The sequence below is a fragment of the Lepisma saccharinum genome, chromosome 2 (assembly GCF_977018435.1).
Source record: "Lepisma saccharinum chromosome 2, izLepSacc3.1, whole genome shotgun sequence".
Classification (NCBI taxonomy): Eukaryota; Metazoa; Arthropoda; class Insecta; order Zygentoma; family Lepismatidae; genus Lepisma; species Lepisma saccharinum.
In genome coordinates this window covers 4,560,705-4,585,524 of record NC_139230.1, presented here as the reverse complement: position 1 = coordinate 4,585,524, position 24,820 = coordinate 4,560,705, and the positions used below count along the sequence as shown (strand labels likewise).

General features: G+C 39.0%; 1 protein-coding gene across 5 annotated transcripts in view; it reads left to right on the top strand.

The window, feature by feature from the left end:
• The window catches only part of LOC145983879 (adenosylhomocysteinase-like 1), a 355,689-nt gene that overhangs the window by 93,082 nt on the left and 237,787 nt on the right, over positions 1–24,820 (top strand). For 4 of the 5 annotated variants that reach the window (XM_083116951.1, XM_083116960.1, XM_083116961.1 and 1 more), the window contains one exon: positions 23,517–23,604. In XM_083116951.1, the coding sequence (XP_082973077.1) occupies positions 23,517–23,604 (88 nt within the window). Of the gene's footprint in view, positions 1–23,516; positions 23,605–24,820 lie in introns of those variants that run through there. The other variant, XM_083116963.1, reaches the window with a different exon arrangement.

Here is a 24,820-nt window from a genome sequence, read left to right as displayed (position 1 = left end):
AGCGCACCATGTCTGATATCTTAAACTCTTTCGGCACTTCCAGGCCGTTTCACATAACAACTTTACCAACAAGCTTACAAAGTGGTTCTTAAGAAGAGATCAACGTTTCCTGGAAGATGAGAATAAAACATATATTCTCCGAAGTAGATAAAATGTTGTACACTTCGTTCGGAAAATCTCTGCACTGACTTTACATATTTATAATGATACAAATTAATAGCCATTTACATATTAATTATATATTATTGTAAATTTGCAGATTGCCTGTATTAACGTACAAAAAGGAATTGGGAGTTACTTTCTCGTACTTCTGGACACTTCTGATAAGTCTAACTCGCACTCCCAACTTTTGGATCATACCAAAAGCCTTTCACGCAAACCAGAAGGGTCTTCAGATGTCCATTCGTGCATTATGAGAATCAATGCATCCAGGCACTAAAGTGAAGCTGTAGCATAAGTGGAGCAAAAATTAGTACAGAATTCCGGGAAGAGGAGGGGGGGCGCCGTGGAGTAGCTGGTAAGCGCACCGGATTTGTAGTAAAATGATAGGTCTGTGGTACCGATCCCCAATATCGGCAAAAAGAAGTCGAAAGAAGTAGTGTTATGATATAAATATAGTTAAAACCACTAGACAGTGGATATGTCCAGTTAACATTGCTTGCTGATTATGATGAACTCGTTTCATTCAGTCTGAAATGCCCAATGACTTCGTTTTGCTCCCTCTAACGGTTTCCCACTTTGTTCCAAGTCTTTAAAGTGGAGATACTTTTCGAATGTGCTGTATATTAAGGACTAGTCTTTTTTCACATTACTAAGTAAAAATTATAAATTTAGTATTTGCAGTTTAGGACAGCGAGTTTCTGGTGGTTGAAGCTTCACATTGCAACACCATTAAGCCTTGTTTCCATGATATGAAAAAACTAAATATGCTGGTATCAAGTACAAATGTAACAAGATACAAAAACAGGGCATTATATATACACACAAACATTACTCCCTCCAGACTATTAGAAAGTTGTTCTGGAACTTTCTAGCAGGTGGCTTTCCCTTGTCAACTGTACTTTCACTTAAAAATCTAAACATATTTACTTCCATATGGATGTGGTTGGACTTTTTGTCTCACGTTCTTTTTCCTTCATTTTTCTTCTTTCTCCTCTCCTCTTTCTCTATTGTTCTTTCTACTCTTTCTAACACCATTCTTCCATTCTTTGTTTAAGTCGTACATCATCCCTATGTTGTTGACTTGAAGACTTAAGAGAGAGAGAAATGCGATATTTAAACACACGAGAGAAACAGGACATGACATAGAGTGGGATGAGGCTAAGCAGATAGGAAGGGAGAAGAGAATGCTAGTGAGAAAATGGAAGGAGGCCAAGGAAATAGAGAAGAAAGGTGAAGAAGACACAATGAACTGGAATGGGGGACTGAAGTTAAACAAAGAATGGAAGAAGGCGTTAGAAAGAGTGGAAAGGACAAGAGAGAAAGAGGAGAGAAGAAGGAAGAAGGAAGAACAATGAAGGAAAAAGAGCGTGAGACAAAGAGTCCCACCACATCCATATGGAAGTAAATATGTTTAGCCTTTTAGGTGAAACTACAGTTGACAAGGGAAAGCCACTTGCTAGAAAGTTCCAGAACAACTTTCTAATAGTCTGGAGGGAGTAATGTTTGTGTATATATAATGCCCTGCTTTTGTATCTTGTTACATTTGTACTTGATACAGAGTCTGAAGAAAACCTTGCTAGAAGGTTGAAACGTTACGTTTAGTTTATGTTTTTAATCAAATAAATTACTGCCTTGGTCAGCATATTTAGTTTTTTCACATTGCAATCAAGAGGTTCCCAGGTGCAATTCTCCGTGGCTTGGATATTACTTTAATTGTAGTATCGATTGAACAAAGTGCACTTTAAAACAAACTTTTGTCAAATTGATCTATTAACGAAAACCTTGTGCGCATTCTAGGGTTGCACGTGCCACATTCTGTCCGGCGGCCCATTCTTGGCGAGGTTGATTAACGCATTTGCCAAGGGCGAACATGTATTTGGAACGTTGCTGACTTTTTCGTGCTTTTCTCACATCCGTTAGGCGAATTTGATCCGCATTGCTCCAGCCATAATTCGTGCCATGATGTCACGTGTCATGTGAGTGATCTGGATCTGTTCTCGGAGTGTTCCGGAACTTTTGTTATGATTGCATAATTTTCCAATGTCGTGTTGGCTCCCAGACAAGTCCAGTGATTATGAAACAGGTTATTAACTGGTAATATTGTTTCCGATACAATTCCAAATAGTCACAATGTGTGCAAATTTAGGATTGGTGATGGTGGAAAGATATAACAGTAATAAAATGTACAAATCGCATGAAAATGCCTTGATAAGAATACAGAAGAAATTCTTGAGGTATTTATACAAGGGGAAGTGTAAAATTATTCGCACTTTTGGCCACACTGCCTTCAGCGCTCGCGTGTTGAAAGGTGGTTACGTTATGATGAAAAGTGCAGATAATTTTTGACTCTCCCTAGTAGTATATAAAATACAATAAGCCACTGCAACGAAAAGTGGCATAAAAATTTGTTGCAAGAATTTAATTTTAAGAGCCTTTGTAATAGGCGGGATATTATATTATACATCAATTATACTTACATAAAGCTGCATATTAGACACTGGTTATTTCCTCAGCCAACTGCAATTCAATACGAGGAAAAATAATTTACGTGGGTGAAACTTACTGATTCCCAAAACACCTAAAACTCAGAAATGTAAGAGTAGTCCATTAAGTAGAACGTGTGATTTGTATAATACGCTTTCAATTCATAACCAGAGCTTAAATTTATCATTGCCTTTCAAACTTTATAAAATAATGATTGAATCAAAAGTATAACAACAAATGCTTTGTAATCATTTCGGTACCACTATTTTATCTTCTAGACATTCTACAATTATATATGAATATATTCAATACATGTAATTATTACACATCTCTTACACAACTCTTTGTTCTTGTGTGGTGAAAGACAAGTGAAAGATCCCGATTGGTTAATTTGATTACTTGTGATTATGTAATCGATTACTTGTATTATCGGTCTGTGTGTGTTTGTATGTATTATGGTAATTGTATTGGTTCTGTTTATGTTTCTTTTTGTGTATAAACGTATATTTTGTGTGACTGCTTATCTACCTTCTGTAATTGGATAATTTGCCTCTGTTGAGGTAGTAATTTATTAAAAAAATAAGTAAGTAATGAAATAAATAAAGTCAAATTGAAATCAATGGCTCCGAGTTCGAATTCGTGAGAGCACGGAAAAAGGAAGAGTTAGTGATCCATCATAGCTTAACAAGTAAACCTTAATCGCGATTCGAAGTCACGACTTCGCAACTCGTTGTGATAACTGCCACATCACGGAGGTCGGTAAAAAAAACCATAGAATTGATTGATTGATTTGACTTATTTTACTTTGCTTTTCCGTCACTTTTGGTTAATCCCGAAGATGAGGATGAGTGAAGACATGAAATTGGTGAAGGGACACTCAGAAGGAACACCCACACCAAGGTCGGGATAAGCCATAGCTTAGTTAAACAGCATCGGAAGTCGGTATAATGAGGTGTAAAATTTAATCATATTATTAAATGCGCTCTAATATTTTCTTGTGACGTGATGAAAGTTCTTACTTATGCAAAAGGGTGCAAAATCCCCGGGGGAAATGGGGGATTTCCTCCTTACCAACGATCTTGACCTAAAAAATCCATCCCCACCAAAAATGTCCTGAGGGGTGAGTTTTGTTATAACAACAAAATATAAACAATTAGTTTTGACTTCAAATGTACTTTGCTAATGATAATATCGCAAAACGCACACAAAGTAGTGTGGTTGTGAGTACTGAATGCTTTCTCTCCCTTCCACCCTCCCCCCTCTCTCAAGAGATCATAACAGATCTACACCAATAACAATATACGCACAAGAAAAGTAAAACAAGAATGCAAGACAAATATAAGTATGAAATATAATTGATTTATATTAATAGAAAGTAAAAACTAAACAAAACTTATACATAATAAAACTATTTCGTCATTTATTGACATATTTTAATCAGTTATTAAATTAATTAGATTGACACTTTTTAAAAATCTTATATGTATACAGGTAACAAAGTGATATATATTTAATAATAATAATGTATTTTTAAATATTTACTAGTTTACTTTTATATTTAATAGCATTACAAACATGTACATTATATAAAAAAACTTATATATAATTACATATTTGTGTGTGTAGATTCAGATCTTCCCCCTCCCACAAGTCTTCAATGATTTCGCACGTAATCTGTGCTATTTTATAATTTCCATTGTATTTGTAATTTCATAATTTAGGGTCGCTCTTCTGCGAATTTTTTGTGAGTGTCTCTTCATCAATTTCATCATATTACCCTGTGCAAAACTACCATTCCCAATCGTATATTCAGAGAATCTTGGTGACTTTTATGTGGTAATACCTCTCACGCCCCCTTCCTACGCGCAGAACCTGCCTCTTTGTCCAGCTACTGGAGCGTTGGTGTTGAGTTCTACCGACATTTACGGCTTTCCATATTTTCTTTTTGCCAAAACGAAATTCCACGTGTTCATTTCGCACGAGCCACGTAGTCTTATTCAGAGATGTTAATATCCGGCATCAGAACATGGCGGACACTCCAGGTCTTGCTACAGTCCGTGATTTACAACCTCTTCCCGTCGGTGTGGGTGGAACGCAGCCTTATGAGGCGAGTGCAATTTGATCTGGCTGTGCTACAAGGGCATTCAGATGCCCATTGGAAGCCGTCATAATCACCCCATGTCAACTGTTAATTTCAGTGCCAACATACGCAAGCATACGTATCCTTCCGATCCAAAGTACTGCTCGGTACCAATGTAATGGAAGTTGAGCACCGAGCACATTTGTTTACGTTTGAATTATTGTTCAACATAATTGATGAATAACATTAGCCCCTAATATATTTTTAATGACTTGAGAATCCCTTTAGTTGCGTAACTAAAAAAGTATGCGTGGGCATAACCGCAACTTTGTCCCTACATCAATTTAATCTAATTATCATTAGTCCTCATCGTCGCCTCTATGTGACTTCACAGTGCGGTCCAATGCAAGGGTGTAGGTGATGTAATCAGCACCACACTCAGAAAATTCCCACCTAAGATCGCTCACCCCGAGAATCGAACCCGGATCTCCCAAGTGGCAGTCAGACTCATTACCAATTGGACCACCACCTTTGTAAGCAAAATATGAACAAACACAAAAAATAAAACTTCAGAAAACTCAAGATCCGCATGGTACTCTTTAGGGTAAGTCTTGCTGCAAGATGACCAAAGCATAGATCAGAAGAATTGTTCAAGGAGTGTTACCTAAGCACTAGCAAGTAAACCTTTTAGAAACAGTGTGTTCGTTTACAACTTCTGGCTACAAATTGTCCTGATCGTTCCAAAAAAGTTATCTTCCAGTATTATTTGATTGTTTTTCGTCCCGCTTTTCTTATCTTCCATGTATCTTTGATGCAGCAACGCTAATTTTATCATTGCAAGTGCAATTCCCTGTCTCATTTTTGAAGAAGAATGGTCATACCTGATTTAATGTTATTTTTGTTACTTCAGATTACGACCTCATGACGGTTTGCGGTCGGTTAGTTTTGCCTTTATTGATCGATCCTTCTGTATTTTCGTATTCTTAAACACCTGACCACTCAGACAAATGATCTCATTGATGATTTTATTTCAAGTTGATGACGTTTTGCAGACAACGTTCCACCTCTTCCATTAAAAAAAGTACCAGTCTGATGTGGACGGACCAGAGCTTAACGAACCTTCCCACGCGATCGACGCGCCTTATCTCCGTTGGCAAATTGAACCGCCGTATCTCTGGAGTTCCTTTTGGTCTAATATTACGAGGTGGAAGTTGACTCTCGGTTACAAAGACACGTGACGTCAGTTTCTGCTTGCAAACTGAGATTTATCGTAGAATATCAACCCTTCTCCGGAAGATTCATCTTCATATCCGGACGCTTCGGCAACCCATTTAACTCTTCTGTTTCTCCAGGTTGCATACATACACGGGGTTAGACGTGAGGGACCCAGTCCCTAAACCACCTGAACCTCGTTCTATCTGCGGTTAGGATAAAAGTAGGCAAATTGCTCATTGTTATATTCATTCCTTTCTTACGTATTTTACATCCTGTTTGAAGGAAAGGCGTTACACTGATACTGAAGCAGATGTTGTCCTCTGTTTTCATGTTATTACTATTGGCGATTTTATTTCAGTCCATTGGCCTCACCTTGCGGAAAGATTGACTGCACATGGCAATTCACAATTTACCTTCATTGTGCCGTCCGGTGTGTGTGTTGTGTTTGTGTGTGAGACAATGAGATTACTATTATTCTATACATTTTTGTACCGAAATCAACTAATAAAGTACTTTTTACTATTATGTTACATTCTTATTCTGTGTTACAAATTTTATTGGGATCTCACAATATAATTTTTATATGCCTTCTCTACCCTTTCTTTAATCTTTCGCCCATTTCAGGTTTATGACTTTCACCTTTACTAATTTTTCCGCCTTCGAATATTAACTCCCTTGATTTTCTCCAATTGTCACGCACTTTCGTTTTCTCAATGTTTACTTTCAATCTCATTTTTTTCATTTTCATTCTCAGTTTTCTTAAAATGTATTCCAAATCTACATATTCTGTTGCAATTAATAATTGATCATCCGCATGTAATCCAGAATATACTGTACAATCCCATCCTGCAGGGTTTTTCTTCCAAGTTTGTAAAGCCTCATCTATAGAAAACACCCTTTTCTTAATCCTTATGTCTCAATCCACGTGGTATTTTCTTGTATATTAGTTTATTATATAACTGTTTTATTGGGTGAATTATTATTATACTTGTATGCATTCCTCTTAAAACACCCCATAACTTAATAAATGGTACACTATCGTATGCTTTCTCTTAACAAATAATAAATGTAGGTTGTTTCAAAGTTTTTTCTCTACTAATTTTAGTAACACAACATTTATGATCAGTAGTGGGTTGTGCCATTTATCTTTGAACACGTACAATTGCGGATCTGATTTTGTTCCTTGTTCAGTCAGAATTCATCCCTTGAAATTTGTCCCCATTGTTCATAATCACCCTGTATATATTCAACAGAAATGACAACCGTGCAAATTTCTCCCCAAAATATAAATATGGCACTGCATTCTCAGTTTAATCAAAGCGAGGTTCAATATTTGACCTGCCATCCTCTCTTTTCCTGTCGAACTTGTACGTGACGAACGGCGTGCGCTCTCTGGGAGAGGATGGGGTGTCCGGAAGACTATGCAAACAATGCATTATAGTTGCGTATTTCCGCCGTCGGTGTTCGCGAAAAAAGGATCAACACAGTTCCTATTATTTTCCTTGAAGTCCGTAAGTTGTAAATATGAGATGGATGTGGTGTGGCGTTTCAACCTTGTTACTACTACTATTACTACTAGCACCATCACCACCCGATTATTATCCATTTCGGCAGTCGAACCCGGGTCTCCCGCGTATCAGTCATACGCCATATCGATTGGACTAGCAAGTTTAACGTAAACGTACAAAATGAATATTAAATTATGTCTTTTTGGTTTACATTTGCAACAATAATGTTTTTGTCTCCTTTCATACTTGGGTTCTTTTATTTCTAAACATAATATATTTACAAATATAATAATATTAGGGATTTTAGGAATATCAGGAATTCCAAAGCAGAGAACTTTTCTTTTAATGATATATCGTGGTATCCACAATTCACGACACAGCATATACGCTGTCAGCATGTATTGACTCAGGCAGAAATATTTGATTTGACTTCGAGGAACTATAGGAAAACTTATGAACTTGATTTTTATTGTAAAAGTTTCCTTTAAAACTCGAAGAAAGGATCATGTGAAGTTTTGATTTTTACAGGTAGGAAACTTTTAATTAGACTGAATTTTTCTTTGCCCTTTCCCTCCATTGTAGAACTCTATGCTCTGTACCCAATGCAGACCTTGAGAGAATCTCCAAGTACTGTTGCCTCGAATACTGTTGCAAAGTTAAATAGATGTTGCAGACAGGCAGGCGATCGATAGGAGCACCTCATTTGAGGGCTGGCCTGCACTATAAAATATACACAGGTAGAAATCTCAGTAAATGGCAAGTTAAAGTATATTTTTTCTATCATTTAAGGTGCACTTCGTAGAAAGATATTTTGTAAAATTTCTTGGAGCGAAATTCTTGACATAAAAGAAAAGACTTGTCATTCCAATTTCTTTAAATGATGGGTCTTTCAACAGCGTGTTGGAAAAAAATAGAAATATCCTTGATATGTGACTTTCCTCATAATTCACCATCATCATAATATATTTCCAAGTGATGTTTACGTCTTATTATGAAGACATTTGAGCATAAACTAAAGAGCATATTAAACTCAGCAGTCTATAATAGGCCTGACAAACCGCATACTGGATGTGAAATGCTTTCGTAAGCCAGCAGTATCTGTAATCTACAACAATCCTGCTTTATTTGATTTTATGTCTACGGTTTTTATAGCCAATATGTAATTATAATATTGTTTCAGAGAATTACAACAATTATTTATGCTCTCAACATTTTGTATGTACAAGCACACTTTGATACTTAGCGTGAGCACTGTGCTTGCTTTTCCGTGAACCTATTGTTGAACTCCAGGTAAGAGAAAGCTCCAGAGAAACCTGCATATGTTGGTTGTTTTTAGTATTTTCAAAGAAGCAAATTGTGAATTCACATACGTATGTAGAGTGAAATTTGTCGAGAACACTATATTTATTAGGATTCTAGGGAGCCCAATGGCATTATATCTTAGAAAGTATCTTCTTTCTTCAAATAAATCTGACGTGCTTACCAAACTGTAAGGTGACTGGCAACTTGGGCAAACCTCAACTTCCTAAATATATAGAAATATTGTCTATCACGAAATACAGTCCATGTGTCAGTGTTGTTAAGAGGATGAAAATCACTGTATCTAAAACATATTTTACAACTAAAGTTGCAAAAAGTTATATTTAATTTTAAGTTTAACTACGTCTCCGTCTTGCATAGAGCGTTACGACACCAGGGTTCCCGGGTTCGAATCCCGGCTTGGACGCGTTACGACGCCAGGGTTCCCGGGTTCGAATCCCGGCTTGGACATGGGTGTCCTTTCATCAATTGTATCATATATACATCACTCTCATCTTTGCAATTCGCCAAAAGTGGCAGAAAAGCGAAGGAAAATAAACCAAATCAATCAATCAAACGTCTCCGTCTTTTCACAGTGTTAACTTTCGATTGCATAAACTACTAGAAATTGATATTGCAATTCACCTCTTGAAAATTCATCTTGTTGACTCTGCTTTTTGATTCTGCGAAAACTCTATTTATAATTGGTTTCTGTAGATTGGCAGAAAGTTTGAAGCATAATTGTTTGTTTATCAATGCGTTCCCTTTGACCTGCAGAAAGTGGTTTTGTGAAAATCCAATTACAGTAATGAATGCGAGAATGTTTCTTCAGAGGCACTTGACTGTATACAATCACAATTACGGTCGATGTGATTTTTCTCAAAATGCAACGCTGCGGCTGAAATTGCCCTAGTTGTGACGAGTGACTGAACATGCCATTGCCCGCAAATATTATTCCTTAGATTTTTATCTCTGCTTATTTGTTGGTAACACGGCACACTACAGTTGCTAATAATACGATAGGAATTCACGGGTCAGCCGCCTCAGTGGGTGAGCACCTTGTGTTTGACTCACGATATTGCATACGAAGGTTCTAACTTCGAGCCCAGGCATTATATTAGTTTTTACTCCTCTCTTTAATCTGCTTTCGTCGTCATCATCGAAATAACTATAGTAGATACAAAACCCCTTTAAAAATACAAATAAAAAAATCATGAACACTAAACACCTCGAAAAGAAGCACCAATAGGGTAATGCTTAAAATGTCACTACAGTAAAAAACATGAAACATGAAACATGAATCATAATAAATCTGCGCTTGAGGAGGTCCCACGTCACGCATTTTGGAAGCCAAGGAAAAAATTGGCAGAAAGATTACTTTCATCTTTATGCTCCAATTTGGAAATGTAGTATCTAGCACGAAATGGAGAATGCTTTCTACAGAGCCAAGAGAAATATGAACGGAAAACAATAGGAATATGAATATATAGGCATTTGTGTGCAACCAGCTCCCCCATAAGAAGCTAAAGATTATTAAAAATTCACCTTATGGAGAATTCGCACGCTTTAGTACTGAGAGTAGAAGGAGGAAATACGTTAAAATATAAGTTCGAGAAAGATAACATAAGTTTTGTTGATACGAACACATTTCAAACTTAAACTTACCCAGATTTGCAGAGGTAACAAAGTGTATTTTTGTCTATTTACTAGCATACTTTCGTGAATTCTCTATAATTCCCATTTTACGTTAATAAATAATAAAAATTTACAACCAAAGTAAAGAAGAGATGAAGACAAACTTAAGACGTAATGAGAAAATTATATTTAGAAATACCGATATAAGAAATCAAAAGTTTGCATGTCTCTTCATCACAGTATGGCGGTGTTGTCAGCAGAACGTAACCCGAGAGTTGTGCGACGGTTTGCTATACAAATTGGTGCCTGCTGGAATTTTTTCGTTGATTTTCGAGGTGTCGCTTCCCATGTTTCATTCATAAATTCAATTTGGAATCTTGCTCGTCCTCGCGAGGGAATTTTCGCAAGAAGACGACGGTACGAAGATTTTCGTGATATTCCGGCCAACCTGTTGCAATCAATAGAACGTACTATACGTAAAATGCATGTGGACTCATCTTTTAGGAGCGTTAGTTTCAAACAAGCAACCTCCACGGCGGTTTCCACAGCTCGCTACGACGTCAGGGATCCAGGGTTCGATTGATGTTCTTTGTGAGTGTATCAATTTAATCATTTAATAATCGTCATTCATTCTCATCTTCGCGATTAGCCAAAAGTGACAGAAAAGCGAAGTAAAATAAACCTAATCAATAAATCAAGTTAGTTTCAAACAAGTGCGAGTTTAGGAGGAAGTGATCAAAGTGGGAGGAACGCGGAAGATGCTTTCCCCTTAGCTAAGAAAATTTCATGGAACATCTCTAGCTTCGATAATTTGCATAAACATCCTCCCACCTTCTGCATATTCTCCATGCTGATCCTTGCAACCAACCCCCCTATTCTCAAAGTTGACCAAGCATCCCCCCCAGATAGGAATTTCCACTTCGAGCACAGTGTGTCTACAAAGTTTGAAGACTGGCTTAATAAAAAAGTGTAAATATGTGAGACTTGCCATAAGCCTTGTTTAGCTTTCGATGCACATACCTCCTAAATCTACACACTTAGTGATATGGCTGTACAATGGCTGTACAGATGCCCCTGCCTGCGGATATCTTCTTTTGGGATTGTGTTTAGATACCTCGTCACAGCTTCTTCAATTTCCAAAATGGTGTCAAAACGTTGGCCCCTCAGGTGGGATTTGAATTTAGGGAATAGAAAAGTAGTCAGCTAATGACAATTCTGGCAAATAAAGCGGATGGTTTGACACAATCACTTGTTTCCGTGCCAAAAACAGTTGGACAATAAATGCCTTGTGGCATCGCCGTGCTGCAGGAACCAAGCACCAGATTCAACCAGCTCTGGTTTCACTCGTCGTACTCTCTCTAGCAAGCTCTCCAAATTGAATCTGCAGACAACTGCAATAGTCAATCATCAGCAGTGACTGTGTTCGGTTTTCATTCAGTTTTTGTCGCACTTTTTCGACATTACCGCCAGTTCGACTGGTGGAGGGACGACCCTCACTGGGATCATCCGCCACATCTTCCTCACCATCACGGAATCGACGATGCCAAATGAAAACATTGGATTGACAAAATGTGTCATTGCCGTAAGCAGTTTTCAGCATTTCAACGGTTCCTGAAGGGGTTTTACTGAGTTTTACACAAAACTTAATCGCCACTCGTTGTTCTGTTTTCAAATGCATGACTAGGGTACAAAACACTGCACTACAGGGTGGCTCAAAAAGTCACTTAACACCCCCGGTACAAGGCCACTGCAGCTCGCAACGTGGAAATGGTTATGACCAATCGTTATCAGGCCAAGGGGGAACCACATTGACGCCATCCGCGCGGTCGGCGGCCATCTTGAATTCAACTTCTGAATTTTAAATGGGAAGGAGGTGATATGATATATCAAATCAGGCTAGAATTTCACGAGAAATGCAATGGTGAAGGTTTTTTCGACGTATGTTTAACCAGTAAAAAGTTATGTTGAATTCTTGTACCAATTTGCTCCTTTTCGAGGTGTTACAAAAATGCCTTAAAATTTGTATAGCGCATCGGTAATGCATCGAGATCAAAGAGATGTCTAGGGAGAGACGTTCGCATGCCATTGCACACGATTTTAATCGAATACATCCACGAAGAGCTACGCATTATGAATGGTTGTCGCGAACAATTTACAGTGTGACGCTTCCATTGAATTAAAAGTCCTTCACAGTGACAAGGCTAATGTTTATGTTCATAAGGAAGTTCATAAACAGAATATGCGACCCTTGTCATCTGATAACTAACTTTGGACAGAAACTGCTTCACAACGTTCCCATAGTGTTCTGGTGTTCCTCCCTATTGAAAAAAAAAAAACTACCTTCTTCTATAAGCAAGGAAGAAAAAACCTGTTTATTTAACAAATCCAAGTAGCCCTAAGCATTTAAGATTCCGTTGATGGAAAATTGACTAACCAATTGTGTTCCACACAGCACGCCACCGCCACACCATTAACTTACCAGCACTAACCATTCAGCTTTGATCTGTCGAAAATGGGTTATCAGATAAAAAGCATCGAATATTTTGTTTATGAACTTCCTTATGAACATAAACATTAGCCTTGTCACTGTGAAGGACTTCATTTAATGGAAGCATCACACTGTAATTGTTCGCGACAACCATTCATAATGCACAGCTCTTCATGGATGTATGCGATTAAAATCTTGTGCAATTGCATGCGAACTTCTCTCCCTAGACGTCACTTTGATCTCGATGCGTTACCAATGCGCTAAACAAATTTTAAGGCATTTTTGTAACACCTCGAAAAGGAGCAAATTGGTACAAGAATTCAGCCATAACATTTTAGTGGTTAAAGATACATAAAAAAACCTTCACCATTGCATTTCTCGTGAAATTCTAGCCTGATTTGATATATCATATCACCCCTTTCCTATTTAAAATTCTGAAGTTGAATTCAAGATGGCCGCCGACCGTGCGGGTGGCGTCAATGTGGTACCCCCTTGGCCTGACAACGATTGGTCATCACCATTTCCATGTTGTGCGCTGCAGTGGCCTTGTACCGGGGGTGTTAAGTGACTTTTTGAGCCACCCTGTAGTATAAAAGCTGTAACTCACTCAATATTCTACCGAATCAGACACCAATTTCACTACACACTGAATACATGTGACACTACGAAGTACATGTACCAAATGGCACATTTGCAGCATTTATCTTGTTACAATGTTGCCACCTCAAAACTTAGTAGACACACTGTGTGTGTGTGTGTGTGTGTGTGTGTGTGTATATATATATATATATATATATATATATATATATATATATAAAAGCACCATGAAATCGAAAGTAACTACAATAATTCGTCGCACAGCAAAGTTGAGGATCCATGTGTATGCTATTCATTCGAAATACATTACATAAAATAATGTAATGAATAAACATAACAGTTTCGTTGATTGCATTGATCTAAGTCTCACAGTAGGTTTAATTTATCACTGGTATGTGGACTTCCTTGTTCGAGTTTTTGATAGCAAACGAGATGTTTTATCGCAAAAGAACGAGTTCCCTGAATCATTAAGATACAAGTGACCTTGGAGTTTATGGATCTTAAGTTTAGGGGTTAGATGTGTATGCAGATTATATAATGTGCGGCAGTGGTTCTCAAAATTAATTCCTCGCAAGTAATTTCAGCATTCGTCACGGGACAGCAATTAGGTAAGTAAGCTTTCTGAGCTTTTGAAAGTTCCCATGTCGATTTTTGGTTCCAACAATATTAATTATGTGTGCTTTATATCTGCATACACGACGGTTCCTCCATAGTTTGACGTGAGTTAGTGGTCTGTATTGCCGTGGGGCACGCACCGTTTCCCTTTCTTGAATCAAATTTCCACGAAATTCGATGTTCTAGGGAGCTTTCAGATCGAAGCGACACGCGGGTTTCGCACCGAAGTGACAAGTGACGCAGAATTACACAGTCCGCAGAAGAGGCGAGGTGACACGATGCACGCTGTTGAGAGAAATGGCCCAGTTCGAGCGAGACGTGCAGCTAGCTTGTAGTGTCACTTCGGTATGAAAGGTTCATTTATTTCTGAAGGTTGGTTTCCAGGTGACACGTCTAGCATGTCGCTTCGGTCTGAAAGCTCCCTGACAGTACAAGATCCTGAAAGTTTATAGATTAACACAAACACGTGCGCGCACGCACACAACGGATTGGTTTGAATGAACAAAACAGACTTTGTTAAGCTGTTTGATAATCATAAACCAAAAACAGAAATGGTAGCCTAAGAGAAATCTCAATAGGAAACCTGATGGTAAGAGACCAGTAGATGGAGGGATAACGTTGAAATGGACCTAAAGCAAATCGGTAGGAATGGAAAAGGGTAAATAGATCTTGCTCAAGATAGGGACAGATGGAAGGCCTGTGTTTCTGCATCCATAAACCTTCGGGTTTAAGAAGGCTAGAGAGTTATTTAGCCTACTCAAATTTAATTGGTAACTACGCAAATTGAAACAAATGTTTGGTTACTAGAAACTTTTTTTTTTTTGGGTTATTCCAAAAAACCTGTTTTCTCTGTGCAGCACCCCTTTACAGCCACGATTCTCATCTCAGTTGAATAACTGGCACAGGGCCCACGAAAACACCTTGATCAAAATATACGAAACCGAAGATAACACTTATCTTTATCGTCTTCAGATTAATAATTATGATACAAATGAATGATGAACTGATGGAATAGAGAAGAAACACTAACATCCGTGATTCGAACCCTGCGCCACTGACTTTGCAACGCGATACTCTTATTGCTAGTAGCCTCCTCGGTGGTCCGTCTCGCCACCAAAGGTTTCGGGTTTGAGTCTTTGTCAGGACATGGGTGTTCCTTTGTGAGGGTCCCATAAATTGCATCGAACGATCATTTATCAACATCGTTGCGATTAGGCAAGAGTGGCATGAAACATCACGAAAGCTGAAAGTTTTAATTATGATCTTTAACACAGGAAAAGATTATATCTTTTGAATGGAAACTATATTATGTTAATATAGATTTACCCTTTTGAAATAATGTATTTCCCCGATGACGAGCGGTAACGTCGTTGTCTTGTAATCAAGGGATCCCGAGTTCGATACCAGGTGGAGGAACATAGTGGTTCGGATCGCACTTTAAACTGTAGACCCAGTCCCGATTAGTCTATTTGTGCATAAAGTGGACCAAAACCAAACCTTTTGAAATAGTGTCCACCCTCCGTGGCGGAATAGTTACTGTTGCGAGCTACGAAGCGAGTGTTTCCAGGTTGGAATATTGGGTAACTCGTGGACTTGGCGTTGATTTTGTTCCATTATCTGTTTCGTCAATTCACCATTCATGCTTATCGTCGCAGTTAACCTAGAAATGCATAAAAGGGACGGAAAATAAAAAATAGAAAATACTTTTGTTCGTATACAACCTGACATTAAAATTCAATAACATTTGTTACTTTTTGTTACTTGCGATACATCACCTTGACAAACACTAAAGAACCAAAGTACTACTTACATTTCAATGTTTTTATATTTAAGCGTATAGTATGTAAAAACGATGTGACATAATAGGTATCTGCAAATCCTTTCAAACTAAGATAACCTAGCGGATATAGAATGCGACTCTATTTTGCTCGATTGCTGCCTTTTCTTTGAGTACGTGATTTTCAGTTTCTTACGTCCTTGAAGTTGCGATAAGCACACATAACAGGGAACAAGGTAAAGATATAGAAATGCTTATGTTGAAATGCGAAACTAGTTTTTTGGAACTAAGTAGTAAAACTGGATAAAAAAATCCCTACGTGACGTTCATACGTTCCACCTATCCATCTGTGTCATCTATATCAGAAATAAATAGAGTTGTTTCTGTTACTTAGGTGCAGTTCGGATTTCTTTTGCACAAATGGTGTTCGCATAATGACGTGTGAAGTTATGCGCTAACAATGCTCATTAGATGGCCTCTTTTGACTAGCTGTTTGTGTTCCAAACTGTGAAACAAGAAAGTATTTCCCCATTGGCGTAACTTGGGACCTAACTTTGGAAAGGCAGAATCGAATTTGGAGTTTAACTTTGGGAGGGAGGCAGAATCGAATCTGGAGCCTAACTTGGGGGGTGTGGGTAGAATCAAAAAGTTTTCAAGCCCATAAAATATCATCCAGGACTATTTTGATAAATGATATACATTGTATTTGCAAAATCATAAAAAAAAATACTCGTTACTTTGCATCTCAGGTTCCAGAAAATTAAAAATAGTACCATTATCTTGTGTGGCCGCGGTGGCTCAGTCGGTAACGCGTCTGAATACCATGCTAAAGGTCCCGGGTTCGATCCCCGGCCGGTTCAAATCCGGGAACTTTTCTAACGGTGGAAGCGGCCCCGGCGCCCACCCAGCGGCGAATAACATGGGTACCTGGGGGAAACCCTGGGGGGTAAAGGCGGTCAGGGGCGTGATGCTGATCACATCACCCCCACTCACGACCGGATCAAGAAAGTGTGGGGCGTTACCCCCACACCCGCTATACGCCTTCATGGCGTGGTGCTATGCACAGGGGAACACTTTACCTTTTACCATTATCTTGTAATTTTCATAAAGCTAAAAATTTGGGAGGACTTTGAGCCTCGCTATAGCGTAGTGTGAACTCTTTCGGCTTGTATTGGAAGGTTCCTGGGTTAGATTTCAGGTGTATACACAATCCTGTGGATACAATCCCACTCTAAACTGATGGTCCAGTACCGATTGACCTACTTGTGCATAAAATTAAGTAAAATATGTTTTGAAAGTTTGCGTGCAACTCTGAAACTTGTTCTCTCTTCTATTTCATCAGTTAACTGTCCATCCATTGCGATCAACGCAGAGAGTCAGAAACGCTATGTAACAATTAAATTACAAAGCAGTGTTCATTGCAACGAAAGTATCCTTCTCAGTTGCCAATAACCTCTTGACATTTGACACGAAATTGTGTCGGGAACACCACACAACGCCCCTTCTGCACCTTTCCCACAAAGGCCCGCAGGAGCCAAGAGCCTTTCTCCTCTGCAATGTTATTGAGCCCCTACGCGTTCAATGCTGCAGACTGAACCAACAAGGTAGGTAATCCTTGTTTGTAGAACGATAAGAGCATCTAGGTGGCTACCTTGGAACGTTGGCGCACAGAGAGGAAATTCTTTAATGTATGTGTAATCGTATAGAACTTACAAATTCAATTTTTTAAATAAATGATTTATTTCTTATTTCCGTAGGCGCTTGATGAAAGTGTGTGGAAAGTGTCAAAGTTTAGAAACCGTTTCGCATTATCTGTTATTACACCGTGAAGCAAGTAGGCATTTAAGACTCATATTTTCATTTATGAGATCCTAACGAATAGAAAAAATTACCCTCAAAATATAAGCAAGTGTAAATGAGTAAATTAAATAATTGAAACACGAACTGAACGACTATGGAGCCGCGGTGGTCTTGTCGGTAGGGCGTCTGACTGCCACGCGGGAGACCCGGGTCCAATTCCCGGGTTGGATTATCTGTCAGAATTTTTCCGGCTTTTTGTACCCGCATAAAGCGGTTCTGGGGCTTACCCAGCCTCAAATCAATGGGTACCCGGGGGCAACCCGGGAGGGGGTAGAGGCGGCCGGACCGTGGTGCTGATCACACCACCTGAATATATGCACAGGAGAACTTGACCTTACCTTTACTAACTGAACGACTTTTCATATCCAAGATAAAAGGAAGTGGCAAATTCTTTGAAATTAATATGGAGAGAACTTCAAATTTTATATAGCTAAACTGGGACATACAGGTATATGTTGATACAACATTTGATATATATGGTATGGTATTCTATGTAATATATGGTTGAGTAGAAGTCACACTTGACAAGGTGACTCCCTAAAGTGTTAATTATTTCTCATAAATGTTAAGGTGACCCTGCACATGGATCCTGAATTCTACCTTCCTGTCCATCTGTGCAAAAATTATGTCACATCTTTAGATAAGTCTTGAGCAACACAAACTGTTGCAGTTCCTGTGATAATTGAGTTAAATTGAATGACGTATCTAACTGCAGATCAAGTCTTGAACAAGTCGGCCTGGACGTTAGGTGTAATATATTAAGTTACTGTGGCTCTTGGGGCATCTGTGATTGAATGAGCGGATTTACCGAAGTGATGTATTCGATTTTAATCTAATCTTCGTGGCCCACTTATATCAATCAAGTTTCATTCTATGCAGCTACTGAGGTACCGAAAGGGATAATATACGACAAACTTGGAAAAGTTAATCTTTTAAAGCAGCAATTAATTGTGAGAATCATCAATAACAACCCTCATCAAATATGAATTTGAGGGAATGAATCATATTTTGGTAAAACTGTTTAACATTACGTGTGATATCAGGTGTTATCTATGATGAGAAGTAATTCAAATAAATAAACAGATTTTCTAGGAAATTAATGGAATGAGATAAGTCCTTGTGAATGGAAACACCAAGCATTAACCTGGATGAACACGCACCTCAAAATATAGTCTAATTCTACAGCAACTTTAAATTTTAGTAGATTATCGATGTGCCAAATAAAAATTTCATTAAATAACTTGGACCGGTAATGCCAAAGACTTCACTGACATGCTCGCCCTGCGACTCTAAATGTGGTTGTTATACATTTATGTTACTACACTGCTCTCCATAAATTAAGCAACAAATGGTGATATCCAATAGAATCAAACACAAGGCCGGAGGGTGTACATATTTTATTTGTAACGAAAGAAACAAGTGTCCCACGCCTTACAGAACAGAAGAAACACAAAACAAGGTACACTCGTGGGCAAGATAAATTAAATGTACGCATGGAGCATCACAGGTGGTAAACGTTGGAGACGGAAAGTGACCATTATCTGACACTAATAAGGGATATGATCACCGCGCGCAGCAATGCACGCCTCACAACGCCGCCGCATGCTGCCAATAAGGTTGTCCACCAACTCATTGGGTATGAGGGTCCATTGTTGGGAGAGAGACAGTTGAAGGTCTTGGAGTGTTTGTGGAGGGGGCACAAGACCAGCGAGACGTCTCCCCAGAGCATCCCACATGTGTTCAATGGAGTTAGGGTCCGGGGAACGGGATGGCCACACCATGCGTTGAATATGGTGTTCGTCCAAGAACCGATCGACTAGTCCTGCCCTATGGGGACGGGCATTATCGTCCTGCAGAATGAAGCCCGGACCTCGTTCTCGTGCGAATAGTTCCACATAACGTGCAAGGACCTCATCCCTATAGCGCTGACCTGTCATGGTGCCACGTGGGAGGATATAGAGGTCAGTACGTCCACCAATAGAAATGCCACCCCATACAAGCACACCTCCACCACCATATCTGTCCCTTTCAACAATATTGGAGGGATGGAAACGAGTTCCTGCCTCTCTCCAGACCAATCGGCGTCGCGAATCACTGTCCAGTGAGAATCTGGACTCATCAGTGAAGAGAACGGACTGCCACTGGTCCAGTGTCCAGTTCACATGTTCTCGTGCCCAACGTAAGCGGGCTGTCTTCTGACGCTGGGTGAGTGGTATACACAACACTGGTCTCCTGGCATACAACCCACCCTCGCGTAGCCGTCTGCGTACTGTACTCGTTGACATAGGCCGTCCTGTGGCAGCAATAGCCGCTGCACGCACTTGGGTAGCTGTTGCGGACCTGTTACGCCGACTTGTCAAACGGATATACGCTGGTCAAGTCGTCTGCTGGTCCCGCGCATGGGTGCGGCCATATTGGCAATAAACAACCGGTTGCTACGGTCGTTGCTAAGGTCGGTAACATGGCGTTTGGCTATAGAGCGTTACTGAGGTTTTGGAAAGATGAGCCGAAAACAATGAAGGATGGAGGGTTAGCATGTAAGGAGAACCGCTTTCTTAGTTTCAGATACACAAGATAAGAAGGCGTCGTCAAAGTAAGGGTGAAAGCAAGCATGAAGGAAAGAATATGATGTTAAGGAAAGCGATATTTAGATGTCGCACGTGTTGTGACTAGCACTTCTTCGAAAATTTTGCAATAGCTTTGTGTCTGTGCGAAGAGATGTTTATTATCTTTCTTTCAGTGGCGGCAATTAGGGGGGCCGAGGGGGCAATTCCCCCCACTTTTGCCCCCGCACTATGTTAAATCTTAATATCTACAAAGGGAAATATACTGTCTTTGCCTCCAAGTTTTAACACCTAGCCCCCCCCCCCCCCCCCGGTTTTGGAATCCAATCGCTTTCTTTATATTTACGTGAACCAGATTAAATATTTTACATAACCAATATTCCTTTGTTACGAGCCTATTACGAGGACAAAAGGGTTGAACACAACATGTGCCCTTTCCTCTCTCCATCATTATCTTGTTATTATTTCAACTTATCACTTTATCATGTTCTTTAATGCAAAAATATTAGAATGAAAACAATTTGTTGTAATTAATAATGGGCTGCCAAGCTGAAAACACCTTCAGGTCGATCAGTAGGCTCCAGGCGCCTGGAATGTATCCAGTAGCGTAACTAACATGCTCTGCACCTTCCCTCCCCCGCGCGCAACTTTCAGTTGTGCGCCCATACTCGTCTAAAAATATACAAATATATTTCTTTTCTAAAATATTAATTCACGCCCTCATTTATATTAGGTATATAAAAACATGAAAATGCATACATGTAATTTGAATCAATGTAAAAACTGATACGAAAGGTTAAGACAACAGAGAAGCTGTTAAAAATATATATTATAATTATATATGAAAACAGACTGTTATTACAAAAATTACGATATTGTCAAATGATCATTACCAGTCCTCTGCATTTTTACATGGAAGCAAATTCTTGTTTCCTAGTTTTCGAGCTCGATCGCTCTCATTCCTGACATTGTGCTTCTCAAGGAATTTTTGATGAATTTTAGCTTGGAAAATCATTTCGTCGAGGAAGATTTTTTTTAAACTTCTCTTTTCCGTTTGGTAAAAATTGTAAGTAGGGTGAAAATTAGCGTTGCCAGTGTGTTCTCTTGCCTGTCGTCTACCCTTCGGCTACGTAAACCATTCAGCTAATGAAGTTTTGTTTTCTAATCTGGTAATCCACTTTCTACTTGTGATTAACATTTTCAGTTTGCAGTTAGGGGCATAAAATATAATATGTTCGGTTGAAAATATATTTTAACGCCGAAAGTGAACTATTGGTCTTTCTTAGAATATCATTCTTACTGCGCCCCAAAGCTCGTGCGCCTCACCCGCGCACCGCGGGGGTGTTATTTACGCCACTGCATTTATCACATGTTCAATCTTTCGTTCAATAGTCCTTAATGTACACAGCGATATGCATAACTCGAAAAAGGGGTGAATTTCCAAGAAGCGGGAAGATAAGCTTCTAGGGGAGAGATTTCTATCGTATTATCTCAATTCCTCATAATCTATAATTGGGAGTAAAATATTTTCGGTTAGAAATCGCTTATTTACGTGTTACGATTATTCAGAATTTCTGGAAATTCAAGAACATAATATTAATATATTTTGGAAAGTGACATTCGTTTAAGATGTAAATGCGAATCTAATTTCCTGAAAGAACAGGCGTGATACACCTTGAGTTTACACATTTACTTTGGATGCAATAATAATAATAATAATACGGTGGAGGCGCATAGTGGTTCGGATTACAATTTAAACTGTAGGTCCAGTCCCGATTAGCCTTACTGTGCATAAACTGGACTTAAAACACCAAATCAACCAATCAATAATAATAATAAACCATTGTTATCTTCATATGCATTTATTATTGTTGTTGATATTAGTACTAGCAGTACTCGTCCCTATTCATTAGTTTGCTGTTCCGGCTATTGACTGAAATCACTTTAGACACTCCCAATATTACTACTACTACTATTAAAATATGTCAATGGCCTGACTACCCCTACAAGAATTTCTTTCGACGTCTATGACTATGTATTACACATATGTATTCTTCCGATCGAGAAAATGCATTGTAGTTTTTGAATACCCATTAGTGCAAAGGCACGAAATATGCCTAATGTGCACAATGATTGTAATCATACGCATAGCAATAAGACATATCTGACCACAGACATGCGACTTACGTTCATTTACCCGTCAGCAAGCCTGTGTAGCGGAAACCGAAGAAATCGTAAGTTGCCGGTCACTGCCATGGAGCGTGCCTGCTTTTGCTCTTCCATTGTTTCTTTAACTTGTCACCTGTAAGCAACCTGTATTTTATGTACGTATTCTTCTGAATCTGATCTTTACAATGGTGTAAGATACATACTACCATTTTCGTTGAAAAACCCTGTCACTGAGAACAAAAGGTATCCCTTGCGGTCCGCTTCCAATACTCACTGCATGGGGAAAGTACGGACAACGCGTTGTATATTGCCAGGTATACTGTTGCTATGGCAACAGCGCCGGAAGTGACGTTCACTAGACCAGCGTATATCGGTCATCCCTGACCGATGTCACACGCGGTCGACCTCCACTGAAACTACGCGATGCATTTTGCGTTCTCTGGAACTTGTTCCATAACCTACTGACAACTGAACGGTCGACATTGAGCCATCTGGCCACTTCGTCCTGACGCTACCCTGCTTCTAGTCTACCGATGGCACGCCACCGTAATTCATCAGCCAAATGATGCCTGGTTGCCATATTCGACCCTTTCCGCACACTTGACTCACCTCTGCACTCTCCAGATAGAGACACACACCTCTTCCGTGAACGCGCGTCTTCGACTCCAAAACCTGGTACGCCAGAAATCCGTGCGAGGGCACGATGATCGCACTTTATGACTCACCTGTTTTCCCTAACGCATTCGTTGCTTTCTTTCAGCGTGCCCACCACTCTTCTTCTCTTTTCTCCAACTGTTTTCTCTTTTATCTCACATTTTCTTGTTGTTGCTTAATTTCTGGAGGGCAGTGTAATTTATGATTTTATTATTTATGTAGGCTTAATTAAGAAATTATTTAAGTTTATTTTGCCTCATTCATGCAGATACACGTATATGAAAACTATGAATATGTAAAATATTACCGCAAAAGTAAAATTGGTAAATTGTTTTAAAGAATTATATTAATTTATTTTGCTTTCAATAAGAAAAATGACCATTATGAGTGCGTCTCCTTTTTTCTACAGGACGCAAAATCGTCTGGGGCGATGAAGAAGTCCAGCAGATATCGAAGCAGGTCCCTGTCTGCCTCCTCGACCGACTCCTACAGTTCAGGTAAGAAGAATTATATTTTTACAGGTTTCGGTGAGGAAGAATTGATATTTTCTGCAGATACATATATTCCGATGCGTTCGATTGCGAATGATAACGAGGCTTTGCCTTTTTTCAGGTTTAGAGCGGTCATCGAATTGATATTATTTCAACTTTATTTCGATTGATCTCAGCTATGTACGGGTAGATGGTTATTCTACAAATATCCCTTCGAAACAATTGCATTTCGGAATGGAAGTTTGTACGTGAATTTATTCGATTAAGTAATTATCTCGTCGTTGAGAGTGTATTTTACTGACAAGAACAGATAATGTGTTCTCTGAAAGTAAAGTTTGAGTTCGAATTGAAGGAGATTGTGTGCAAGTCTTTTCCTCTTCTGGTTTTTTCTCCAGGCTCTTCATTTCGGAATTTGTTCCCAACCTGGGATCCCTACTGAGAGTATATGTACTTCTATACTTATTTATTATTCATGAATGATTTTCTGTTAGAACTTCATGTAGATAATTGATTCTCAGATCAATGCAAAATTAATGGAAATATTTGAACTTCAGTCGTAGTTATAAAAAGTGTCGTTTTAGAAACACAAAAGGTCTGCAGCTTTTTGATAAGTATGTCTTAGTCATTGCGCTCTTGTGCTATTGTTAATGCAACGACACAATTTGAATTAATTTCCATTAGATGGGTCATAAAACTTTATACATACATGCAGACAGACAGACATGCATAACTCCCGGTCTACAACTTCTTCAATTCGAACACGACTAATGATCGATACCTCCCACTCGAGCGATATGTTGCTGCGCGGTATCACCATTTTTGTATGTAAACTTAGCGGCATTCAGATATTCACAGTCTACAGTATAATACGACCAATATCGCCTTTCTCTCCGATGTTGAACTTACTTGTTTTCTTCACATAAAATAAAACATTATATCTACAAAAGTGTTTTAAACTAAAGATCAATATAGAACTCGTTCGTACACCGAGTCGAGGCAGCGGTTAGAAATCCGGACGAAAATCAGTTGCTGCTGCGACCCCGTTGTGGTCATCGACCTACAAGAACTTACGAATGTTTGTCACCTGTGATGTCACGGCAAATTGTCGCTCGAATACATCGCACCAAAAGAATACCACTAGCGAGAGAGAATGGTAGATTGTAGAAAATAAAACTGAAAACACGGTTCGTATTGGTTTATTTACCGTCCGCAGTGTAAGAAT